The sequence below is a fragment of the Eurypyga helias genome, unplaced genomic scaffold, assembly GCF_000690775.1.
Source record: "Eurypyga helias isolate BGI_N326 unplaced genomic scaffold, ASM69077v1 scaffold4336, whole genome shotgun sequence".
Taxonomy (NCBI): domain Eukaryota; kingdom Metazoa; phylum Chordata; class Aves; order Eurypygiformes; family Eurypygidae; genus Eurypyga; species Eurypyga helias.
In genome coordinates this window covers 175,905-195,140 of record NW_010257090.1, presented here as the reverse complement: position 1 = coordinate 195,140, position 19,236 = coordinate 175,905, and the positions used below count along the sequence as shown (strand labels likewise).

The window sequence follows — 19,236 nt, the reverse complement described above, 5'->3', positions numbered from 1 at the left end:
CTGCTGAAATTCATCATCAGAAGAGTCCTCAGAGAGGAAGACTGTATAGTGTCGCATGGGCTTTACAAGGCTGAGGGAAACAGGAAGAGAAAAGGCAGTTATCAGGTTGTCACATTCAAAGCTCCAGGAGACAGAAACCAAGTGGTCCATAGGCTCTGTCTCATTCCGGACACGACTGAGTGCCACGCAGAGCTCCGCAGGCAAACGCCCAGCTCCACTGTTCAGGCACAAAATACAACTCTTCTAAAAACATCCGGGGTGGCACCTCGTGGGGAAGGGGACAAGGACCCGCAATCACCTGTGCTGCAAACGGAGCCAGTACAGAAACCCACCTCTTCCCCACGACGTTTTCTTGTGAGTTGGACCTCTTTCTGTTCTTCAGAAACACCCCTTTGCTCCTCAGATTCCCTGAGCTCAGACTACAGCAAACAAACATTGGATCCACTGCTCTGCTTGTTCCCTTCAGGCTGACAGCCTGATGGATGAGAGGAGCTGACCTGAGGGGAACAATTCCTACGTGTACCTGGGTTTAGGAGTGAAACTGCTTCACACCAGAATAAAACCAAAACTGTCCAAGGATTTACATGAAATGCAGTTTGTCGGGTAAGGGGTGTATGTTCTCTCCTCCTTTCAGTGTCTGGTGGAAAAGGCACCCAAGCTAATTTCTCCTGCCTCACAGGAGGGTAACTACCAGTGTATGGATTCATTAGCACCAGCCTGGAATAAAAATCCTTTCAGATGAAAACTTCTTAAAATCAGAAGTGCCTCTGGACACACACACTAGCTTAAAAAATTAAATTAATTTTTAAAAAACTAAAGTAATTAGAAGAAAACCCCACACCAACCCCAATAAACAAACAAACCCACCAGCAAAACCATTTCACCAGACTTTTGACAAGAACATATCAGTCATCTTTATTTTAGGCACAGAGGTCAGATCTCCAGGATTTGATCCTGATGAAGATGATGCTTATATGTTTAGTGAATGTAAAACTAACTGTCCGTGCCTATACAGGTCTGGGCAAACATACACTGCCTGGGGGATAAAAGAACAATAATTAAAGCTTGCTGAATTCATGAGTATTTTTTCTATTAGTTATTTTAGCTATCAGTTGCTTCACTTCACTTGAACCAAAACCTCAGTAAATTACTCTTCTCTGCACAAAGTAAACGATTGTAAGGTTCACTGTTTCCACTGGAGCAAAGTCAGAAGTGGCTATCACTGCTTTAAACAATTAAATGCACCATCAGCTTTAGGAGAAGAGGAAAGAGAACAGGAGCAGGGCCCTTAAGCAGAAATACACTGGAACAAAGAGGTTGAACAGTATTAAGGAATTAATAGCACATACTGCCTCATTTGTGATGCTAATCCTAATCTTTGTGTGAGGCAAGGGCCACTGTTCATTCCCCCCGAAACACGGAAGCTCTGGATGGAAAAAAAGCTTACAGGAAACATATTCTCACAAATTAAACGTTAAGACAAATGCTTCTCTAGAAGGGAAAGCAGTAAAAGCACATCCAGATTTAACAGTACTAATCCGGGCCTCTACGCCCCAGCCCAGTGCTTCTCAATCTACTGACACTCAAGGACAACACTGTGTAGAGCCACCAAAACTATATGAGCTTACAAGGCACATCCTCAGTTTTTAACAGTTACTTATCATTTCTGGATCTCCCCATTTCAGTTGTGTTCTGGCACATCCAAGTGTGCATGAGTGGAAATCAAAAAAAAACCCAAGAAAACCTCTTTCCAACGGCATTACAAGCCACCTTTACATGTCTTACGGACCGAACAACAGGCCGATGAACACGGACAGATGTTGCTAGAGAGCATCACTCACAGGTCTCCCTCTCTCCTTCCCCACATCACTGGAACGAGGATCACTGTTTCTAGCTGTCCAGATGAGGTCTGTTCCTAAACACCTTCATTTTATCAAGCACTTATCGCTGGGAATATCCTATTACGGCAGTGAATCGAGGTACATCGTGAAGGACACAAAGCAGTGCACCCCTGAGGTGCGGAGCCCAGCTTTGCCAAACAAAACTTGTAACCCCAGTGTAAGCAGAATCAGACCCACCCTGTGGAACAGCAGCTAGGTACTGACCCCACAGGCGTCGCAGAACAACGCAAACGTATCGCATCACCACGTAGGTTACAGGTAAGATGGGCATGTGCTGAAATCTGAACAGGACCCAAAGCATGGAGAGAAGAGGAGAATTTGATTGGCTGCTTTTACAGTACAGACATGGTAACAAACTACCGGTAGTGGCAATGGGACTCAGAGTCAGCCTCTTCCCGTTCTCTTGTCTCAACTGCTAAATAAATATATCAAAAAGTTATGAAAATCAGTCTAAAATATTACGTCAGAAAAAGAGAAGTTGGCCGCTGCACCCAGGAGCTCAAGAAGGCCTGAGCTGCCACTGGAATTGGCAATAAATGTTTGGGACATTTATTCCATTTTATTTGGGACATATTGGGAATCTCAATTGGGACATATTCCCATATTCCCAATTAATTAATAAAAAGTCTAAAACAGTGGTGGCAGTGGGTGCAGCTGATAGTGTTAAACCATAGTCTGTGGTACTCCAATTAAAGCTGTTGCACGGCTGTTCTTTTCCTCCCTTCTGCTCTAACAGGCATCCAGGGAAAGCAAGGGGGTGCCACTGCATGAGGAAACACTCGCTGAAACATATTTTGACTATTATCCAAAAATTTCAACTTACAAAAGGCACCACCTACAATAAATCAGAAATCAAAGATACTTTAAAAATAGTTCTTTTTTGAACTAATATGCACACGTCATTTTGTCTTCGGAGAGTAAATTAGCATTTAACATGATGCCAGAAAATCATTTCCAGAAATCAAGAGCGACACTGAATTTCCAATACACTAGATTTGCCAGTACACTAGATGTTGATACCTGTGTTGAACGTGTGCCAGTGCAGTAGCGCGTAACGCTCCGACACCTTCTGTTTGCCTTCAGACTAGGCTACGTTCGAACGCACCGTGCCTGCGTGCACGTGTTGAACAAACTGAAGAAATGAGACGGGACCTTGTTGGCTGGCTCATCGATGGCGCTTCGGTGCAGACCAGTGCCAAGGAGATTAAATATACAGCGAGGTAACGTGCGCCGGCGTGTGGCTGTGGCAAGACTCCTTAAAGGAAAGTGGGATCTCATAATTAGAAAAGAGAAAGCACTTAAGTTTCACCATTGGTGTGCGCTGTAAGAGATTTGGGTCCAAGATGAGCAATCTAAAATTGTCCAAGCTTAAATTTTTTATTAGCTTGAGGCAGTGGAATCCAAAAAAAGTGCCTATTCCCTCATTAACCCAATTCGGCAACTCTCCTGCCGTCTGCCACCCACCACTTGCTAGAATTTCATACACAAAGAGCTGTCTCTGAAAAGGCAGGTCACAGCAAGCCCGGCTACAAGGCAGGCACCGCTGCAGTCGTAGAGGGAAAAAAGGATGTGTCCGTCACAGCTACAACCCTCATCATCTCCACATGACTGCACCAGCTCCTGCCTACCTAATCTCTTAGCTGAGTTACCATGCAGATGACTTGCTGATCTCTTTCTAATGTTTAGTTTAACATGTCTTCGGTTAGCACTAGCATATGACAGTACTGACAGCCGTGGCTGTTCCTTTTTAAATATCATGTCAGAAACACAGCGCCATAAAGCTGGGGATGCGCTCCATGGCTCTGCGTACCGTTATGATAGCATGGGGCTCTTTTTTAATGAGGAAGATCTGCATCTCGGGAGCTTTTTTCATGTGTCAGGATGCATGGACAAATCAGCAGCACATCACACTGGCCAAAAATGAAATGCTGACAAATGTAGATATTTCAAATTTAATTGACACCTAAATGTACTTGAGATAGAAAAAAAATATACAGAAAATGTGAGTACAGGATAAGGGAATTAATAAGGAGGAGAATTCTGTAATATTTTCAAAAGATATTTAGGCTATGAGGAAATTAAATGTGTATTTTATTAACTGTGCGGCTTTTCCCTGATTAGAGAGATTATGCTACAAAGGGGTAGTATGGACTTGTCATTATTCACCTGAAAACGGCTTCCCAAATTTGAGGGAGGATTTTTAAAATTCATATATTTTTTAAAAGAATGGCTGTACGGCAGCTCCAGGGAATTAAGGAATTTGTCCCTCTTAGACAGTAAAATGAAGAGAATAAGGGATTTGGATGCATGGGCTTTTTCTTGCCAGTATGAAATAGGAGATTTGGGGCTGAGGAGGCTACCTAGTAACTATTCAATCTGAACAAAGCACAGACCTATCACTGGAATCCCTTCCTGCGTATTCGGAATACTCGCTACACCCGAGTGTGAGCGAAGAAAAACCCTAAAATACCTACTTAATTTTTGAAATGTCACTTTGTGAATATTCGCAGGAGCAGAATATTTCCTGAAAAAAACCCACAAACATGAGCATAAAGGATATTTAAATTAAAACAACAACAAACCTCAGATCACAAGTGATTCAAGCAGATAATGAACCAACAGCTTCTGCTCACCCCACCTAGTATAAACAGGTAACTAATTGTTCTATCATTTTTATACACTTCTAACACATTTTCTCAAGTGTTGGAAATAGTAACAAAGAATTTAAAGCGGGGACAAGCAGGATGACACCTGCCTGCTCTGACAGATCTAGATGCAAGATTCTACAAAGTCATTTCCCCTTTTTGTCCTATTACCCAGGCCTAAGGACCTATTCTCCAATGTCCTCCACAGGTATCTCTTCCCAAAGGCACGCTGCCTACATTCGATAGGGTCACTTCAAAGCAGACAGCAGAAATCGGCCCCAAAATAAAGTTTCTTGTAAACCACCCTTGGAAGGCCAGGATTCCCAATGGGCAGCCCTGCCTGCCTCGAGCTACGGTTGTTTGGCAAGGCCTGTGACAACACCCAACGGCTCTCCGTGTGTCTTTGCCCACTCGCTGTCCCTTTGCTGGACACCTGCTGGACAAGGGAGCCTTGCCTGCCACAGCCCGTGGTGTTTTCCTTCCGATTCCAGAACCGGTACTTGCTGGCTTAGCTCTCTTCCTACATGGAGATCCTTGCTTGCAGTGATGCCGTGGAAAACCTTTCCCATACCCAAATTCTGTGTGGCAGAGCTCTGAGAGCCTGGCAACACCATCTGGAATTCAGTGTGCTTCCTGAGCCCGTATCATTTAACGCAGCCATCGCGCTGGCTTCTGCTGAACTCAGTGTAATAACCCACTGGTGCTCCGCAGCCCATTCTCATTCATACGATATAAGGGAAAGCCATTAGCTTCTCCGCTCCATCCTACACGGCTTCTGGAAAGCCATAATGAACTGCTGCAGCACTGACATGGGTTGAGCCAGACCAAGAGCCTTTTGACATGCTGTTAATTGCGAGCCTGACCCTCTGATTTCCTATTTTAATTTCCTCCCACTCTGCATGCCCTGGAAGGCAGCTAGTCGGGACTTAGAGGAGACAGATCTTAGAGCACTCTGGAAGCCCAGTCTACATTTAATAGGAAATCTTGCTGTGGTGTAAGAGAGACCTCTCCAAAAAACTGCCTATCTGTTAAAAATGCAACATCTTGTTTCTGTGAACAATTAATTTGTGTTTAAGGAGGCAGGTCCCACATGTCTCTGGTAATCCAGCTCTCATCCACAAATCTTCCTGTTACCTTACAACTAAAAAAGTTTTTTTAAAAATTATATGGTTTAGATGTAATAATAGGTTTTTAAGAATCAAAAATCAGAAGCCTCGAATTATTGATAAAATTGTAAAAAAACCCCGACTTTCTCTTGAAAAATTCACTGAGAATATTGATGGGGGAAACAATAGTTCTTCCACCAGCTCTTTTCCATAGGACGGCGTAATAATACCCATTAGCAACCTTGGGCTGAGATCACAGCTCCCACCCTCCTCCATTTTAATCAAAGACTGATTAGAAAATGAGCACATATACCCCCCAAACAATGTTGTTCTTCACAGACATTAAAAAAATGAAGTAGCTGAAGATACAAGTTTCCTAATCCCGTAACGTAACAACTGAAGGGATGCCCACACAATGGTTTCCTTCCCAGAGATGACAGGCAACTCTCCCAGCGAAGAGAGGCTGCCATGTGAGATGGGCTGGCTGGGTGTCAGTGGCATCCTGCCCTGAGGATCCCGTCTCCCGCAGCTGGAAGCAGGACAAGAAAGTCACAGTCTCAGCTAATGAGTCAGATATCCTGGGGAATGCCTCTGAAGCCTTCAGGTCATCATTCAAGACCAAAAGGTTAGTGCTAGTTTTAAATACAGAAAGAAACTTCTCGTTGAGCAGAAGCTCCTCCTCACAGACGTGTCCCCACATGAGCACCGGAGAGGAGTAACTGGCTAGTAATTAGTTCTTGACCAGTGTAAGGAAGCTAAGTATTTTGGTTAAGATTAGTTCAAGAAAAGCCTCTGGGTGCTGCTGCTGCTTTCATGGAATCTCCTCTGACCTGCAGTGAGGGTACCCTAACGCTACCAGGGAACGTGAGTGAAAATAGATATTGTGGCATTTTCATTCATTTTAGTATTATCCAATGGAAAGAAAAGAATGTGAATATTTTAGAGAGGCAACACCTGGCTTCATGTTTTCATTCCAGAATAACACAGAAACATAATTTCTTACTGGCACAGAAAAATGTCATGAAAACCCTATCTTTAATTACTATTTAAAAAAATATTTTTCCTTTATCCAAAATGGAATTTTGAGATAAACAGTAAGGAAAAAGGTCCGGATAACAGTCATCATCTATTTCAAAGGCATTCACCTGAAGTTATTTCTCAGGTAAGACATTTATTTGAGCTTTAGCTATGAGGTTAGATATTTCCTCCATCTGAACTTCCCAAAATCTCACTTGCAGTGCCAGTGTCATCACTGTCTCATTGTGTCCTGTCTCCCCGCCCTGCCCCAACTTATTTCCCTTAGAACACTCTAACCAGACACCTCATGGGAGATCTGGTGGAGCGCAATATTCTACAGTCAGCTCTCTGGAAGTTGTTATGTCAGGTAGTTGTATAGAAGCAGTTGTTTTGCCACCTGAAGCTGATGACAGGAAAGAAGGAAAACACATCAGTTCCTGCTGTGACACCGAACTGGATGAAATATCGAAGTTGTGAAGCATCAGGAAGAGCCCACAACTGGTACCATACAGTGAGTGTCCGTGGTCTTACCAACATCACCTGGTTTCCTTCCACATTTAAAAGATGGAAAAATCTACCAGTAAAATGCTCATGAAAAAAAAAGTCAGTTTAGAGCTACAAAGCATCTTTTTCACTATCTTTTGTAGATTATTGTAAATTGTTTTCACAATAAATATTTTCATAGTTCACTCTGTGACAGCAGCTGAATTATAAAGACTCGCTAAAATGAACAGCAATAAATTAAACCCAAGTAAAATAACAATTTTAATTCAATATATTACTTGCATCAGTATAACTATTATATTTATCATTCACGTTTACATTTGTTTCTGCTCTGATACTGGCAGGAACTGAAAATACATGTTAGCAGCAAGCCACGCTGAAATGTCAAGCAGCTTTTGAATCCAAACAAGCATAATCCTTCACGAAACACATACAATGGTTAAATTGACTCAACTATCCTTCACCTACATGCAGTGAGTCACCATATCAAATATTAAGAAACCCCTTTTATGTCCGAAGTTCCTGCCATGTCCGTGCAGGGCAGCTGCCCGCTGCAGGAGCCCAGGCCTCCCTGCAGGATTTGTGATCCGCTCCACAAGAGGGCAACCGAATCCCACTATAAATGGGGAAATAGTCCTCTAGAACTGAAAAGTGACCATTCCTGTCAGCTAAAAGTCCAAATACCCCTCCATCCTAGACTGGCTGGGAAAAAGCCAGCCATGCACTTATCTCTGCCGGGAGGGAGAGACCCAACCTCCACCTCTTCCCTCGTAAACAGTGGTGACAAGGAATGGGTATGCATGTGGAAAAAGGGACGGTTAATTTTCCTTTTTATGGGATTTTAGTACCTTCAGACACAACAAATCTCCTATAACCTTGGGCATCGGCTAAAGCACTTCCCTCTGCTGCCAATAAAGCCACCACAGGCTGGGACATAGGCATTGGGAAGTGGCCACGACACGAGCAATTACGTCATGTCACAGGTAGGGATGAATTACAAGGAAAACCCTGTGACAGATCAGGTCAGTGTAACCATCCCGTGGCACGAGTCTTGCCGTCTGTGAGCAGTTCCTGTGTGACTGCCCATGCTCAGGCTGCACTGCCACAACACTGGATATTTGGAAAACACTACTCCACTCACTGTTCGAGAGCAGCACCAAAGATGCTTCCCATGAAGGGAACATCAGTTTGATCTTGCCACGTGACATGAGGAACGTACGCTGGCTCTGCTGCCTGCTCCTCTCACTGCGCTGCTCAGCTGTTTCCTCTGGAGTGCCAAGCAGGTCTGCCCCCACTCTGGCCACATTTTTCACACCACCTTCTTCTAAGATCAACCACCCCAGGCAAAATGCAGAGCTCTTAACGCTTCCCAAATTCTGAACTGAGAGGAGGCAACCTGCCTATTGGCACCCTTATGAAGCACCGCTATTACCATCCTCTGTACCCAATCAGAACCCAGTGCTGTGGAAGCTTTTGTACTTGTGAACAGCTGAAGTAGCTACACTCTGAAGAATCCACTTAATTTCAAATCCAAAATGCACACTGATGCAGCCTACACTTATATTTGTCACACACAATAGTGTCTTTTGGGCTCTATTGGTAAGGTTCAATAAACCCATTCTCTTCTTAGGTTCTCACTTGATGGCCTATTGTTTAACTCAACTACGGCAACGCATTAAGAATATCTGCAACAATACACAGTACTGTCTTCTCTGTAAAAGTACTTTAATATGCGACATTCATGAAACTACCTGAAAAATATCTCTCCAAGGTAGCAGACTCTACTGTTCATACGAACAAGACAAGCTGGAAACCAACACATTTTGTGCACTAGCAGTAAGCTACAGCAGTACAACTTAGTGGGAATATTGCCCCTGTTTATGTCATCATCAAATCTAAAGAGATGATAAATTTGCTAGCACTATGCAAGACAGTTAAGCTCTACAAGCCTTCAGTATAGAGCTCATTACAGACCTGCTGCTAATGGGATGCCAACCCTTGCTGCCATCGCCGTAACACAAACAATTCTCTACCTCTCAGGCAAAGCCTGGCAAGCACAGTGGATCTGAAGGGATGTGGCTAATATTTAATTTAAAGCGTAGTTCAAAACAAAACAACAAAAAAATTAACAAACCTCCAAAACCTGAAAACTTCCACTGAACAGGCTTGATGAGATTATGTCTAAATTGGCAAACCAGAATTTTCCAATAAGCAAACCTTCATTTCTTGCTCTTTCCCACTTCCTCTGAAATGTTCCAGAAATTAAAACCCACTTTTTTGGTTAGTTAAAAAATTACTGTGATCTGTAGTGCTTTTTAATTTCTCCTTTGGCTGTTCCAGTTCTGAATGCACTCTGTTGACATGACTAGAGAGAAGCAGAGCAGCAAAGTACTTACTGTTCTGGACTAGAAACTGAAGTCCTTCGTCCTTCAACGGCAATATTGCTCTTGGGTCTCTTAACAACATGAGGTCTTGGTGGACGAACCTATTGCACACACACATAGAAGACATCTCATCAAATACTTCAAGTAGATCCAACAAACAGCCATAAACTACAAATAGGTATAACCACCATAAACAATATCTTCCATTCAGAATTGCTCTTAAACTTTGGCATTTTTTGTGCCACGACAATGTTACAAATGAATATGAACTCTAAATATAAACTACAGGAACCTACGATTTGTTTAAGAACAAAAAAAACCCCACATGTTTTTGAATAGCAGATGAAACACAATTTCAAGCAAGGGAAATTTGTTCCACTGTCCTGTTTGGTGCAGGCTAATTTTCTGATAAAGGATTCCCTAAATGGGGCTTCCCCTGCGTGTCGCTGTACATTATGTTGGAAAGTGGAATTCAGATTTGACATTGTGATCCTTTTGTCCACTCGTTCACATGAACCCAACTTCACAAGTGCAGACTTCTGTGTAAGGGAGCACTGAAAAATTTGTGCCTAGAATAAATGTTAGAGCATGAAAAACATAGCTCGTTCTTCATTGAAGATTTGCTTCCTTTCAGCAGCTGAACAGAAACCCCTGCACACCATATTATCATTATCACCCTGAATGTTATGTGTATGTTTTGTTGTCTGTAATAAAATCCAGAGTTTTCCTGTGGAAGATGATGTTGCTGCCAACCCAATCTTAAGTAACATACCCACCACCTTCTGAAGTTCGGAAATCAAGCTTAATTTACTTGCATTAGCTCCACAAGCAAACAGGATTTACTTGGAGGAATGAGCACACGTGGTACTATGCAGGGAAAGTTTGTGCACGTGCCCACAGCAGCAAGTAGTCCTGCTGCTGAACTTACCCCTCTGAGCCAGAGGTGGGAGCGAACACTTGCAGGATCAGGGGCAGGCTGTACAAACAAGATCCAGTTTCCGTTATGAAAGTACTACCTTACCTGAATCGGAGTCTGCTGTGTCGGCTTAGCTGAGTGCTAGTTTCAGCAGAAACCCCCACAGCCCTCACAGAGCCAGGAACACAACTCAACTGCTGACCTCCCCAAGCTCCAGCTCCCTTAGCGGCCACGGCCCACGGGAAGCTGCTGGATGCCCACAACCTAAGCGCTCTTCGGATGACTAACGAATTTGTTTGCAGTGACAGAACAGATGCAGATTTACCCCTACCTCTACAAGTGTTCTTTTGGGGTTCTTTTTAAAATTGTTATTTGTTGGGGGATGGGGTCTTCCTGGGCTCTCTTTTTTTTTCTCTAAGGCTCAAAAACCTTAAATTTTCTTGCCAGGAAAACGCCACCGAATTGTGTGTAGTTTCTGCACTACACAAGGGTATGCAGAAGATAGTAGGAGGATTATTATATTGAATTTTCATTTCAAAGGAAATGGTGTATAGCAGATCTGATGAAGAAATTCAGAGATGTACTGCCACTATTTCTTAGGAAAAAGGGCTTATAAAAAGGTCAGATGTTAAGGTCTTGAAGATCAGTCCCCACACAAGGCTGCTCCTCTCCACAATAAAGACGGCTTAAGAATGTGAATTTATGGCAGGAATGGAAGGATTAAGTTTGTGGTAACTTCAACTGAACTTGCAACGTGGTGAAACATGGGGAAAAGAACAACAGAGCTAATTAGACGAGCTGAGCTGTCAGAGTGCGGCTGAATGGCTCGGTGCCAACAAACAAAAGGAATGGGCTGGCAATCAGCAGGATCGATGAAGAATACTGCTTCATTAGGGTTGATAAAACAGAGAGAGAGAGCAAGGGAGAGCGAGTGCGTGCAAGAGAGGGGGGAGAGAAGCAAGAGGAATTGGGGGGAGAGCGAGAAGGAGAAAGAGAAAAAGAGAGGAAGAAAGAAACCTGTTTAATTAAATCTGAGCTGGAAGATGATGTGTAAAGCTGGCTTGTCATCATGCTGTGAACACTTTCACCTTTTGGGTGGTACCCTGGGGGAGTGATGGTGATGAGGGAGAGAGATGAGAGTTTGGGATGGCTCCGGGGGGCCACCAGACCAGCAAAGTGCAGGGTGACATGCTAAGTAGGATTTAGAGCATTGTTCATGGGGGACTGCAGGGGAAAGCCAGAAATCAAGCCAATTCCTTGCTGGATTTTGAGCCTTGTGTAGCCAAATAGGCAAGGTTAAATACTTATCAAATGCAAAAATATGAAAGAAATCCAATTATGTGAGCACAGAGTGAAAAGAATAAAGGTAAACATCCAGTACAGAAGGATTAAATGTGCTTATTACTGTCCCCATCAACTTTATGCATAATTAACACATTTTAACTTTTTCCTAATTGAATGAAGTTTCCAAACAGCCACTATCAATCCACACAGATCTCTATTACTTATAAGCAACAACCGTCTCGCTTTCATGATACCACCACAACCCATTTCCAAAACAGCAGAACGTACAGCACATTTCTGTTCTGCTTCCTTAACCTTCCCTTGGTCTGTGTTTTTGTCTTTATTGGTAGTAATGGCTCATATTGCAAGGACTAGTGCCCACGGCTTCCCCCTCCTAACAGGTATGTCCTGGAAGCAGTATGTATTTCCCAGGAATGCTGGTATTACATGGACTTGGTTGGAAGAGCAGAGGGACCTGGTCTCCTCCTTCAGTGCCTGCTGTAAAAGGCGAGGATAAATTACTTGCCAATACTCACTTCTGTAATATATGCCAAGACTAAGGAAGGGGGGGAAAAGCAGCCTGCACAAAGAATTATTTACACACATAAAAATGTGTTTCAACTATTAAAAGCCAAATAACAGTTCTGAACAACAACAAATTTATGTATATTTGGTAGAAGCATATTTTTGGGAGTGATTATAATAATTTACATTTATCTTGAATTTCCTCTTGATGAATGAAGCATTTCTGTTCCATTTATTGACACAGCTAGATGAGTGCAACAGGAGCTCTTATTATTACATTTCCAACCTTTTATCCATCACATTGGGAGCAAAGACAGTTGACACAAGCACATTACAGCGAGGACTATTAATGCACTACAGCTGGGAGATTAAACAGCCGTAGCAAGACTTTAATGTAATGAATTACTCAATCTGAGCAACGCTGTTCAGCGACTTCGGTAGAGAGGAACCGCAGTGTGCTCTCATACACCTGCCAAACACCAAACACGAGGGCTATGCGGCACCACGGGAACCCCATAACCTTTCCAAAGCCCTGGAAAGTTTGTTCCGAGTGTAACATATCTGGGAACGTAGTAATTACATTTAAAAGAACACATATCAACATAGTCAATGCTGTGTTTTAAACGCAGAAAACAGAAACCTTCAGTGCAGGAATCCATAAAAACAACTCCGTTAAGCTAAACACCCAGAGTTAAGAAGAGGGAGGAAAAGAAACACATGCCATTGCAATGTAACACAGGAACATGCACCGAAGACCAAGAGTTACACACCAAAGTGCACTGGTTAACCCATTCCCTGCTCATCCAAAACGTGTTTTTAACAAGTTTTAGCAAGATTAGATTTGAAAACTTGCATCTCTCTCTGAAGAACGTACATGTATGTATAAGGAAGCGAGGAGTAAGATGTGTTTGTCTTTTGGGGGAATTATATTCATAAAGACAACGCTGAATAGAAATAAGTATCTTCCAAGGCTGTTGCAACAACAACAGCCCTTCTAAACTGATACCACTTCCCTGCACTACTACTACACAAATCACTGGTGTGGATCCTGCACAGATATCCCTCTGGCACAGCTCACATACCACAACTGTCCTACGGTCAGTGTGGAGATAAGGTGTCCCTGCCTAATGCAGCACAGGTATTGCACTGAGAATAATTTCTGTGCAGTTCTTCTATGGAAGAGTCACTTCCCCTGGCCAACACGCTGTGCCCATGTTTTTATACTCTGTAGTTACAGAGTCCCAGCTTGCATTTTAAATGAATATAAAGTATATATGTATATCATCCATAACATGATACTAATGTGCTACCGCCCAAACACAGACTCTGCTTTCTTCACGTGTATTCGCCCATCCATTCCATGGAGAAAAATTAAGTATCCTAAATTAATTTAAAGCTTATCTTGCAGAGAATAAATACTTTCTCTTCAGACTTCTGCTTCCTTTGATATTCGAGTTTAGTGCAAGTCTTCAAAAGCTCCCTGGCTAAAAACTTATGCCACCTAGCAAGACTTTTTCTTTAAGAAATCACCGCAAAAGTAAAAACAGATGTTGCAACAGCAGCATCAGTTACCTGCAGAACTGACCGAAAGCTGCAGAACTCGTCAAAGAAAAGCAGAATAAATGCAGGTCCCGGGGCTGTGCCGCAGCAGAGAAGAAGGGAGTTTAGGAGCATAATTCACACATTGCTTTTTGCAAAGTTTGACAATCCAAACTACCGAGGTTTAGTAATGCTACTAAGAGCGTAATTCAGGCAGTGTTAAGCTGTGGCAGTGAAACAAAACTACCAACTACTCACGGGCCTAGATGAACGCTGTATCTTTGGAGGCGGTGGCCGAGGCGGACGGAGTCTTTGCTGCTGTATCAAAGTGGAAACTAAATTAAATAGTCACTTACATGAAAACAGCTCTGATTTTGTGGCAAAAGCAGTATGAGTGGATGACAATGTGATTTACCTTAACTCCATACTCACCTCACACAAGGAAATTTATTTTTGTTTCCAAAACTGTGACAAATCTCATGACCTACAGAGTGCCACAAGAGGAAAGGCAGCCACGCCTGCCTGCTGACGTAGGCTCACACAGGTTGTGCTAAACCAAAGGTAGCACGATCAGCACTCCAGACCAGATCATCCAAAAGTTACTGAGACAACACAGATGCTCACCGTAGATTCTTGGACCTCTGGGTCCAAGTGTTCTACACAACATTTATGCAAATGGAAAGAATCCTGCAAAGCAGGATATTCAAAAAAGCTTTCACTAAAATCTCAAGAGCGATTTCAGTGCTTGTGAAAACTTCTGGGAGAGGCCTCAAACCAGCACACACATTGAAGAGCATGGGAAAAAACCCTAAGTCAATTAAACTTTTCACTGACTTAAGATGAGCACGTTTAGATACTGCACTGGATCAAGGCAGCGCAAAGAGTGTACTCTCACTGTAAAGAAAGCCAATATCCCCATCACCAGCAGTGCTAAAGAGGACAGAACAGAGCATTAAGATGCCTATTTTGGTCTCCGTTTTTAAATTAGCAATTGGCCAACTCATGGCTTTGTAACAGCACTGGAGCTATTCCAATGCAGTTGCTTTTGACCAAGCCAGCAGCATGATTCTCCTCACACAGATGGCACCTTAAGGTGTAGTCTGGTAGACAAGGAATCCACTGACAGTAACGAGATTCTAAATGAAACCATCCTAAAGTACAACTTTGATACTGAGAACAAGATCGAAGTGAATGTCCTTTCTGTGGCAGCTTGTGTGCATTTATAAACACCCCCCGAGAGAGAAGTGGAGCGCTCAGTGAGGAGAGCACGGGAACGTCTCTGAATGCCCACTCGCCCAGACGACGCTGACTGCATCACTGCCCCCAGCCCACGGTGCCTTCCATGTACAGAAAGCCCGTCAGCTGTACAGAGGAGGAGGAGGAACTGGCAGTGGGAGACACTGTCTTCAGACAGAGAAAGAAAGCTTACCCATTTCTCTCAAGAAAAGATCCCAGATTCATGTCTCAGCAGTTCTTCTCACTAGCAGAGTCTTTATTCTAGACTGACAGACATTCCCCCTCAACTACCCTCACACTGTGTAACAGTACAACCCCAGCCAACCATTCTTCACGCCATTTTCATTCTCTTCCCACATCTCTTCCCACATTTCTTTCTATTTCCCAGCAAATTACATTTTTGCATCCATTGGTTCATTTCTCCTTACTCGTGTTGTCAATGGAGGAGCGCCACACCAAACACCTGTGCTTGGCTCAGCCTTTTGGGGTGGGTGAGGGGGGGAAAAACAAAGGACGCTTGGGATGGAGAGCTGAGGCCAGAATAATTCCATGTGATAGCTTCCCTCTATATTTTCCAAGAAAGCGAGTATGAAAACAAAGAGAACAAAGAGAGAAATGACAGGGTGGCGAGCTGAGGTTTAACCGCTTCTCTTCTGTACCTTGTGTTACTTAATTCAGTCACACAAGCTGAGTTGTGCTGCTGTGTAGCTTCCCGGCTTATCTGCTCAGGCTGAGAGCACAATCTTAAAATATATTTAACTTCTGTTATGTGACATAGCATACTTATTTCCCATTATGTTTCAGAAGCAAAATGGAACAGCTGAAAAACCTGAAATCTGCACTTTTCTAGTTACTTAAAAGACATTCACTTACTACCTAGCAACTTAGGCAAAGTATTTGATGATGTAGAAAAACAACACGTAATTATTATCAATTTATTTTTTCAAATTTTTTATGCTTCCTGCATATATTCTTTGTTATTTTTTCCTGTTCTACTTACCAAGAGGTTGTGCATATTTCTACATTAAAAAATTCCCAGGTAGGTTATTTAGGTGGGAAATGTAAGCCTTTTCCCAAAGCCATGGGTACCAGTGTCTTCAGCATGATTTATTTTCCATTACTATTTTATTTCTGGTCAAATGGGGGTTTATTGATATAAGGATTACAAGGTGTAAGTTAACACGCTGATGTTATCTTCAGCTTTAGTTCATATCACTGAAGGTGGGTCTGTGTTTCGAACGCCATACCCCTGCCACGGAAGCTTCTTTGATTTGGGAATCAGTTTTTCCCTTCTATGGCAAATGCCAGGGTAAGTTTTGAGGAAACACTGCAAGACTGTTGCATCATCAGTGTTAGCCGATGAACCGATGGCTACTATTAAAGCTCCTGAGAAGAGTGTGACAAAGGCAGGCCCTTCCAGAGCCAGCCAACCGATGCTAGCTGGGGGTGGGCAATACACTGACTGCAGCCCCTGCAAGGACATGCACAACGGAACTTAGGCACCCACATACTCGCTGGAGGAAAAATATTTTTCCTGAGAAATTGTGTGACAGGATTTGTCCATTACCTGCCACATCACTGTTTGATTAGACAATGGCAATAAAATCAAGTTTTAAATATTTGGGGGTATCTGAAAACTATGCTTTGTGTTAAAAGAGTTGCTGATATTGGTCCCCTTTTGAGTCAAGTTACTAATGTGACCTGAAGAATATCCATGCACAAGTATCTTTTCAGTTTGAGGTAAGTGAAAATAAAACCTGCGCTTTATATTCACGTGTAAACCACGAGTTTCAAGCAAACTCAGGTGAAGAGAAGACAGTGAGACTTCCAGGCAAATAAGCAACACACCACATAAAAACTACCTGAAGAAAACAGTTTCACAGACCCATGACATGTTCCTGATGCAAAATCTAGCAGCAGTTATTTGGTGTACAGACCAGAGGTAGGATTCCTCTCGTTAGGTTTCTGCTTAGACGCAGGTCAGTACACAGGGTGCATTACACCGGGGTGGGGGGGGGCAGGTCTGGTGAAGGAAAGGAGTTTTAGCTCAGCCAAATACCCTCCTAAAATGAGATGCCAGCAGTGCTTTCTGAACAAGCAGAAAGGCAAATGCTGAAGTCTCATCTTTTAGGACGCATACATCTATGAGCAGCGCGTGCATAAGCTGCATCTGCTCCCAGAGTCGTGCAGGCACACGATCCTCCCAGGAGCTGGACTAAGGCCGCTCTTTCAATCCCTACACTGAGCTGAAGGGAACCAACTGGTCCCACGGTCCAAAACCAAGGGGTTTAAGGTTAATACTGAACTGGAGACAGTGGCTGAGCTAACTACAAAAAAATGGTGGTAAAGTGGGAGAACACGCAGTTGGTTGTATACAAAGGGCCTCTATCAGACATTTCCTGATGCTACTGTCAGAGGCAATTTTCTCTGGGTGATGGTTACAGGCACATCTACTCCATAACAACGAACTACTCCTTCGCAGGAGCTAACACTCTGCTGTCCTTATCCTGTCACTGGAATATTTTTTCCAGCTGAGATTCAATTATTAAATATGATTAAGCTTTCATCTCTGATAAAAAATAATTCTATATATTTCCACAATAAAGATACAAATGCTGCTTTGGGAAAAGATTAAAGCTGTAGAAACTTCTGCGTCTCTTGGACTTAACAGGCATCGTGTTAACTCTCACAACTGACCTCAGTACCTGTAACACGACAGTCAAATCCCACACTCGGATTCATATTTCTCTTATCCACTAAGAGCTACCAGAAATAAAGTTCATTTTCAGGTCTTGTATGTACTGTACCACAAACCACACTTCTGAACTCCAGAGAGAGCTGATCAGAGCAAGACAAAACTACATATTCACAGCAGCGTGTTGTCTCCATTAAATATGGATAGGGAACCAGTACAGTTAACTCAGTGCTGTGAGGCACAGGAAAGCACTGGCAAAGGGTGGTGAGGAAGAACTGACGTGGAGGTCCTCCGGGAGGTAACAGTCCCTTGCCCTTTACCAGAGCTTTATTTTTAATGTTGATGTTAGTATCTGTCACCAGAATGGGATAAGCAAGTACATTCACACTATACAAAGACCATATTTACTGGAAAAGCCACTGATTTGAAGTTAATTTGTTAATGCAGCAAAACACATTGTTTTTAAAAGGTCAGTAGGGGAAGCGGTGTTGGAATATCAACTTAATTACCTGTGCTGTAAGGATGAATCGGTGCAAACCAGCACGCAGCTACATTGCTAAAAGCTGCTAAATTGCTATTCTAGCTATGTTCCTAAATGTATATACTATAGTTTTTTCTATGAAGGGGAGAACTGTCTAAATTAGCACTTTTTTACCAATAGCTGTTTACCATCATACCTTTTTCCTCTAGATATTTTCTTAATTGTCTTGTTCTAAATACTTCTGAAGCAACAAGACAGAAAATTTGCAGAAAGCCAATTTTATGACTGCAGACCTGGCACTGTTTTACTAATTATCAGACAAGAGATTTTAAGCTATGAGGTGCTGGAGGAAGAAAAGTCTTACATTCACTTTTACACTGTAAAAAATACTTTTAAAAAATTATAGATCCTACATCTCATAAAGTAGCTATTAAACATCCAAGGAACTTTCACAATACAGCTGTTTTTTTTAATACTAGAGAAAACATTACAAAAAGATCATTGTTGGTCTGTGAGGTGACAGCTCATGAGCAGAACATTATCTCAAACTAATTGTGGATGTGTGTTGAGATCCTTTTAAAAAGTGGTGTTCAAAACAGAGCCTTGATGAGTAAATCAGAGGGGCTATTTCATGTGCAGCAACAAGTGCAACTAGAAAAAATGCATAAAGGAAACACAACTAGATGAAAACTGGTTTGCCAGTACATACAGAAATGCGTTTTCTCTTTCTTAATTAGTAGTGAGAGGTGTTTCTAATAATTTCCAAAGCAAAGCTTTTGTACATGAATATCTTATCTCCTTCAGAAATTCAGGACTGGTTTTAAAACTGGTAGGATGTTTTAAAGCCAATCAGCCATGGGGGAAATGCACTCTCTTGAATGTGCTCAAACACATCAACCTGCAAAAGATCTGAAGTGCTGACTTTGGAAGAATATGCTGGACCTCAACTGAACACTCAATTAAAAAAAAGGGAGCAAATAACAACACTGAAAAATGTATGGTA

The 19,236-nt window shown here is 42.5% G+C and overlaps 1 protein-coding gene across 1 annotated transcript in view; it reads right to left on the bottom strand.

Annotated features, from left to right (window-relative positions):
• Nucleotides 1-19,236, bottom strand: part of DENND1A (DENN/MADD domain containing 1A) — a gene marked incomplete at its 5' end in the record, with an annotated part of 194,078 nt that overhangs the window by 4,819 nt on the left and 170,023 nt on the right. Inside the window, one exon of the mRNA XM_010153875.1 lies at nt 9,570-9,658. Within this exon, the coding sequence (XP_010152177.1) occupies nt 9,570-9,658 (89 nt within the window). The remainder of the gene's footprint in view (nt 1-9,569; nt 9,659-19,236) is intronic.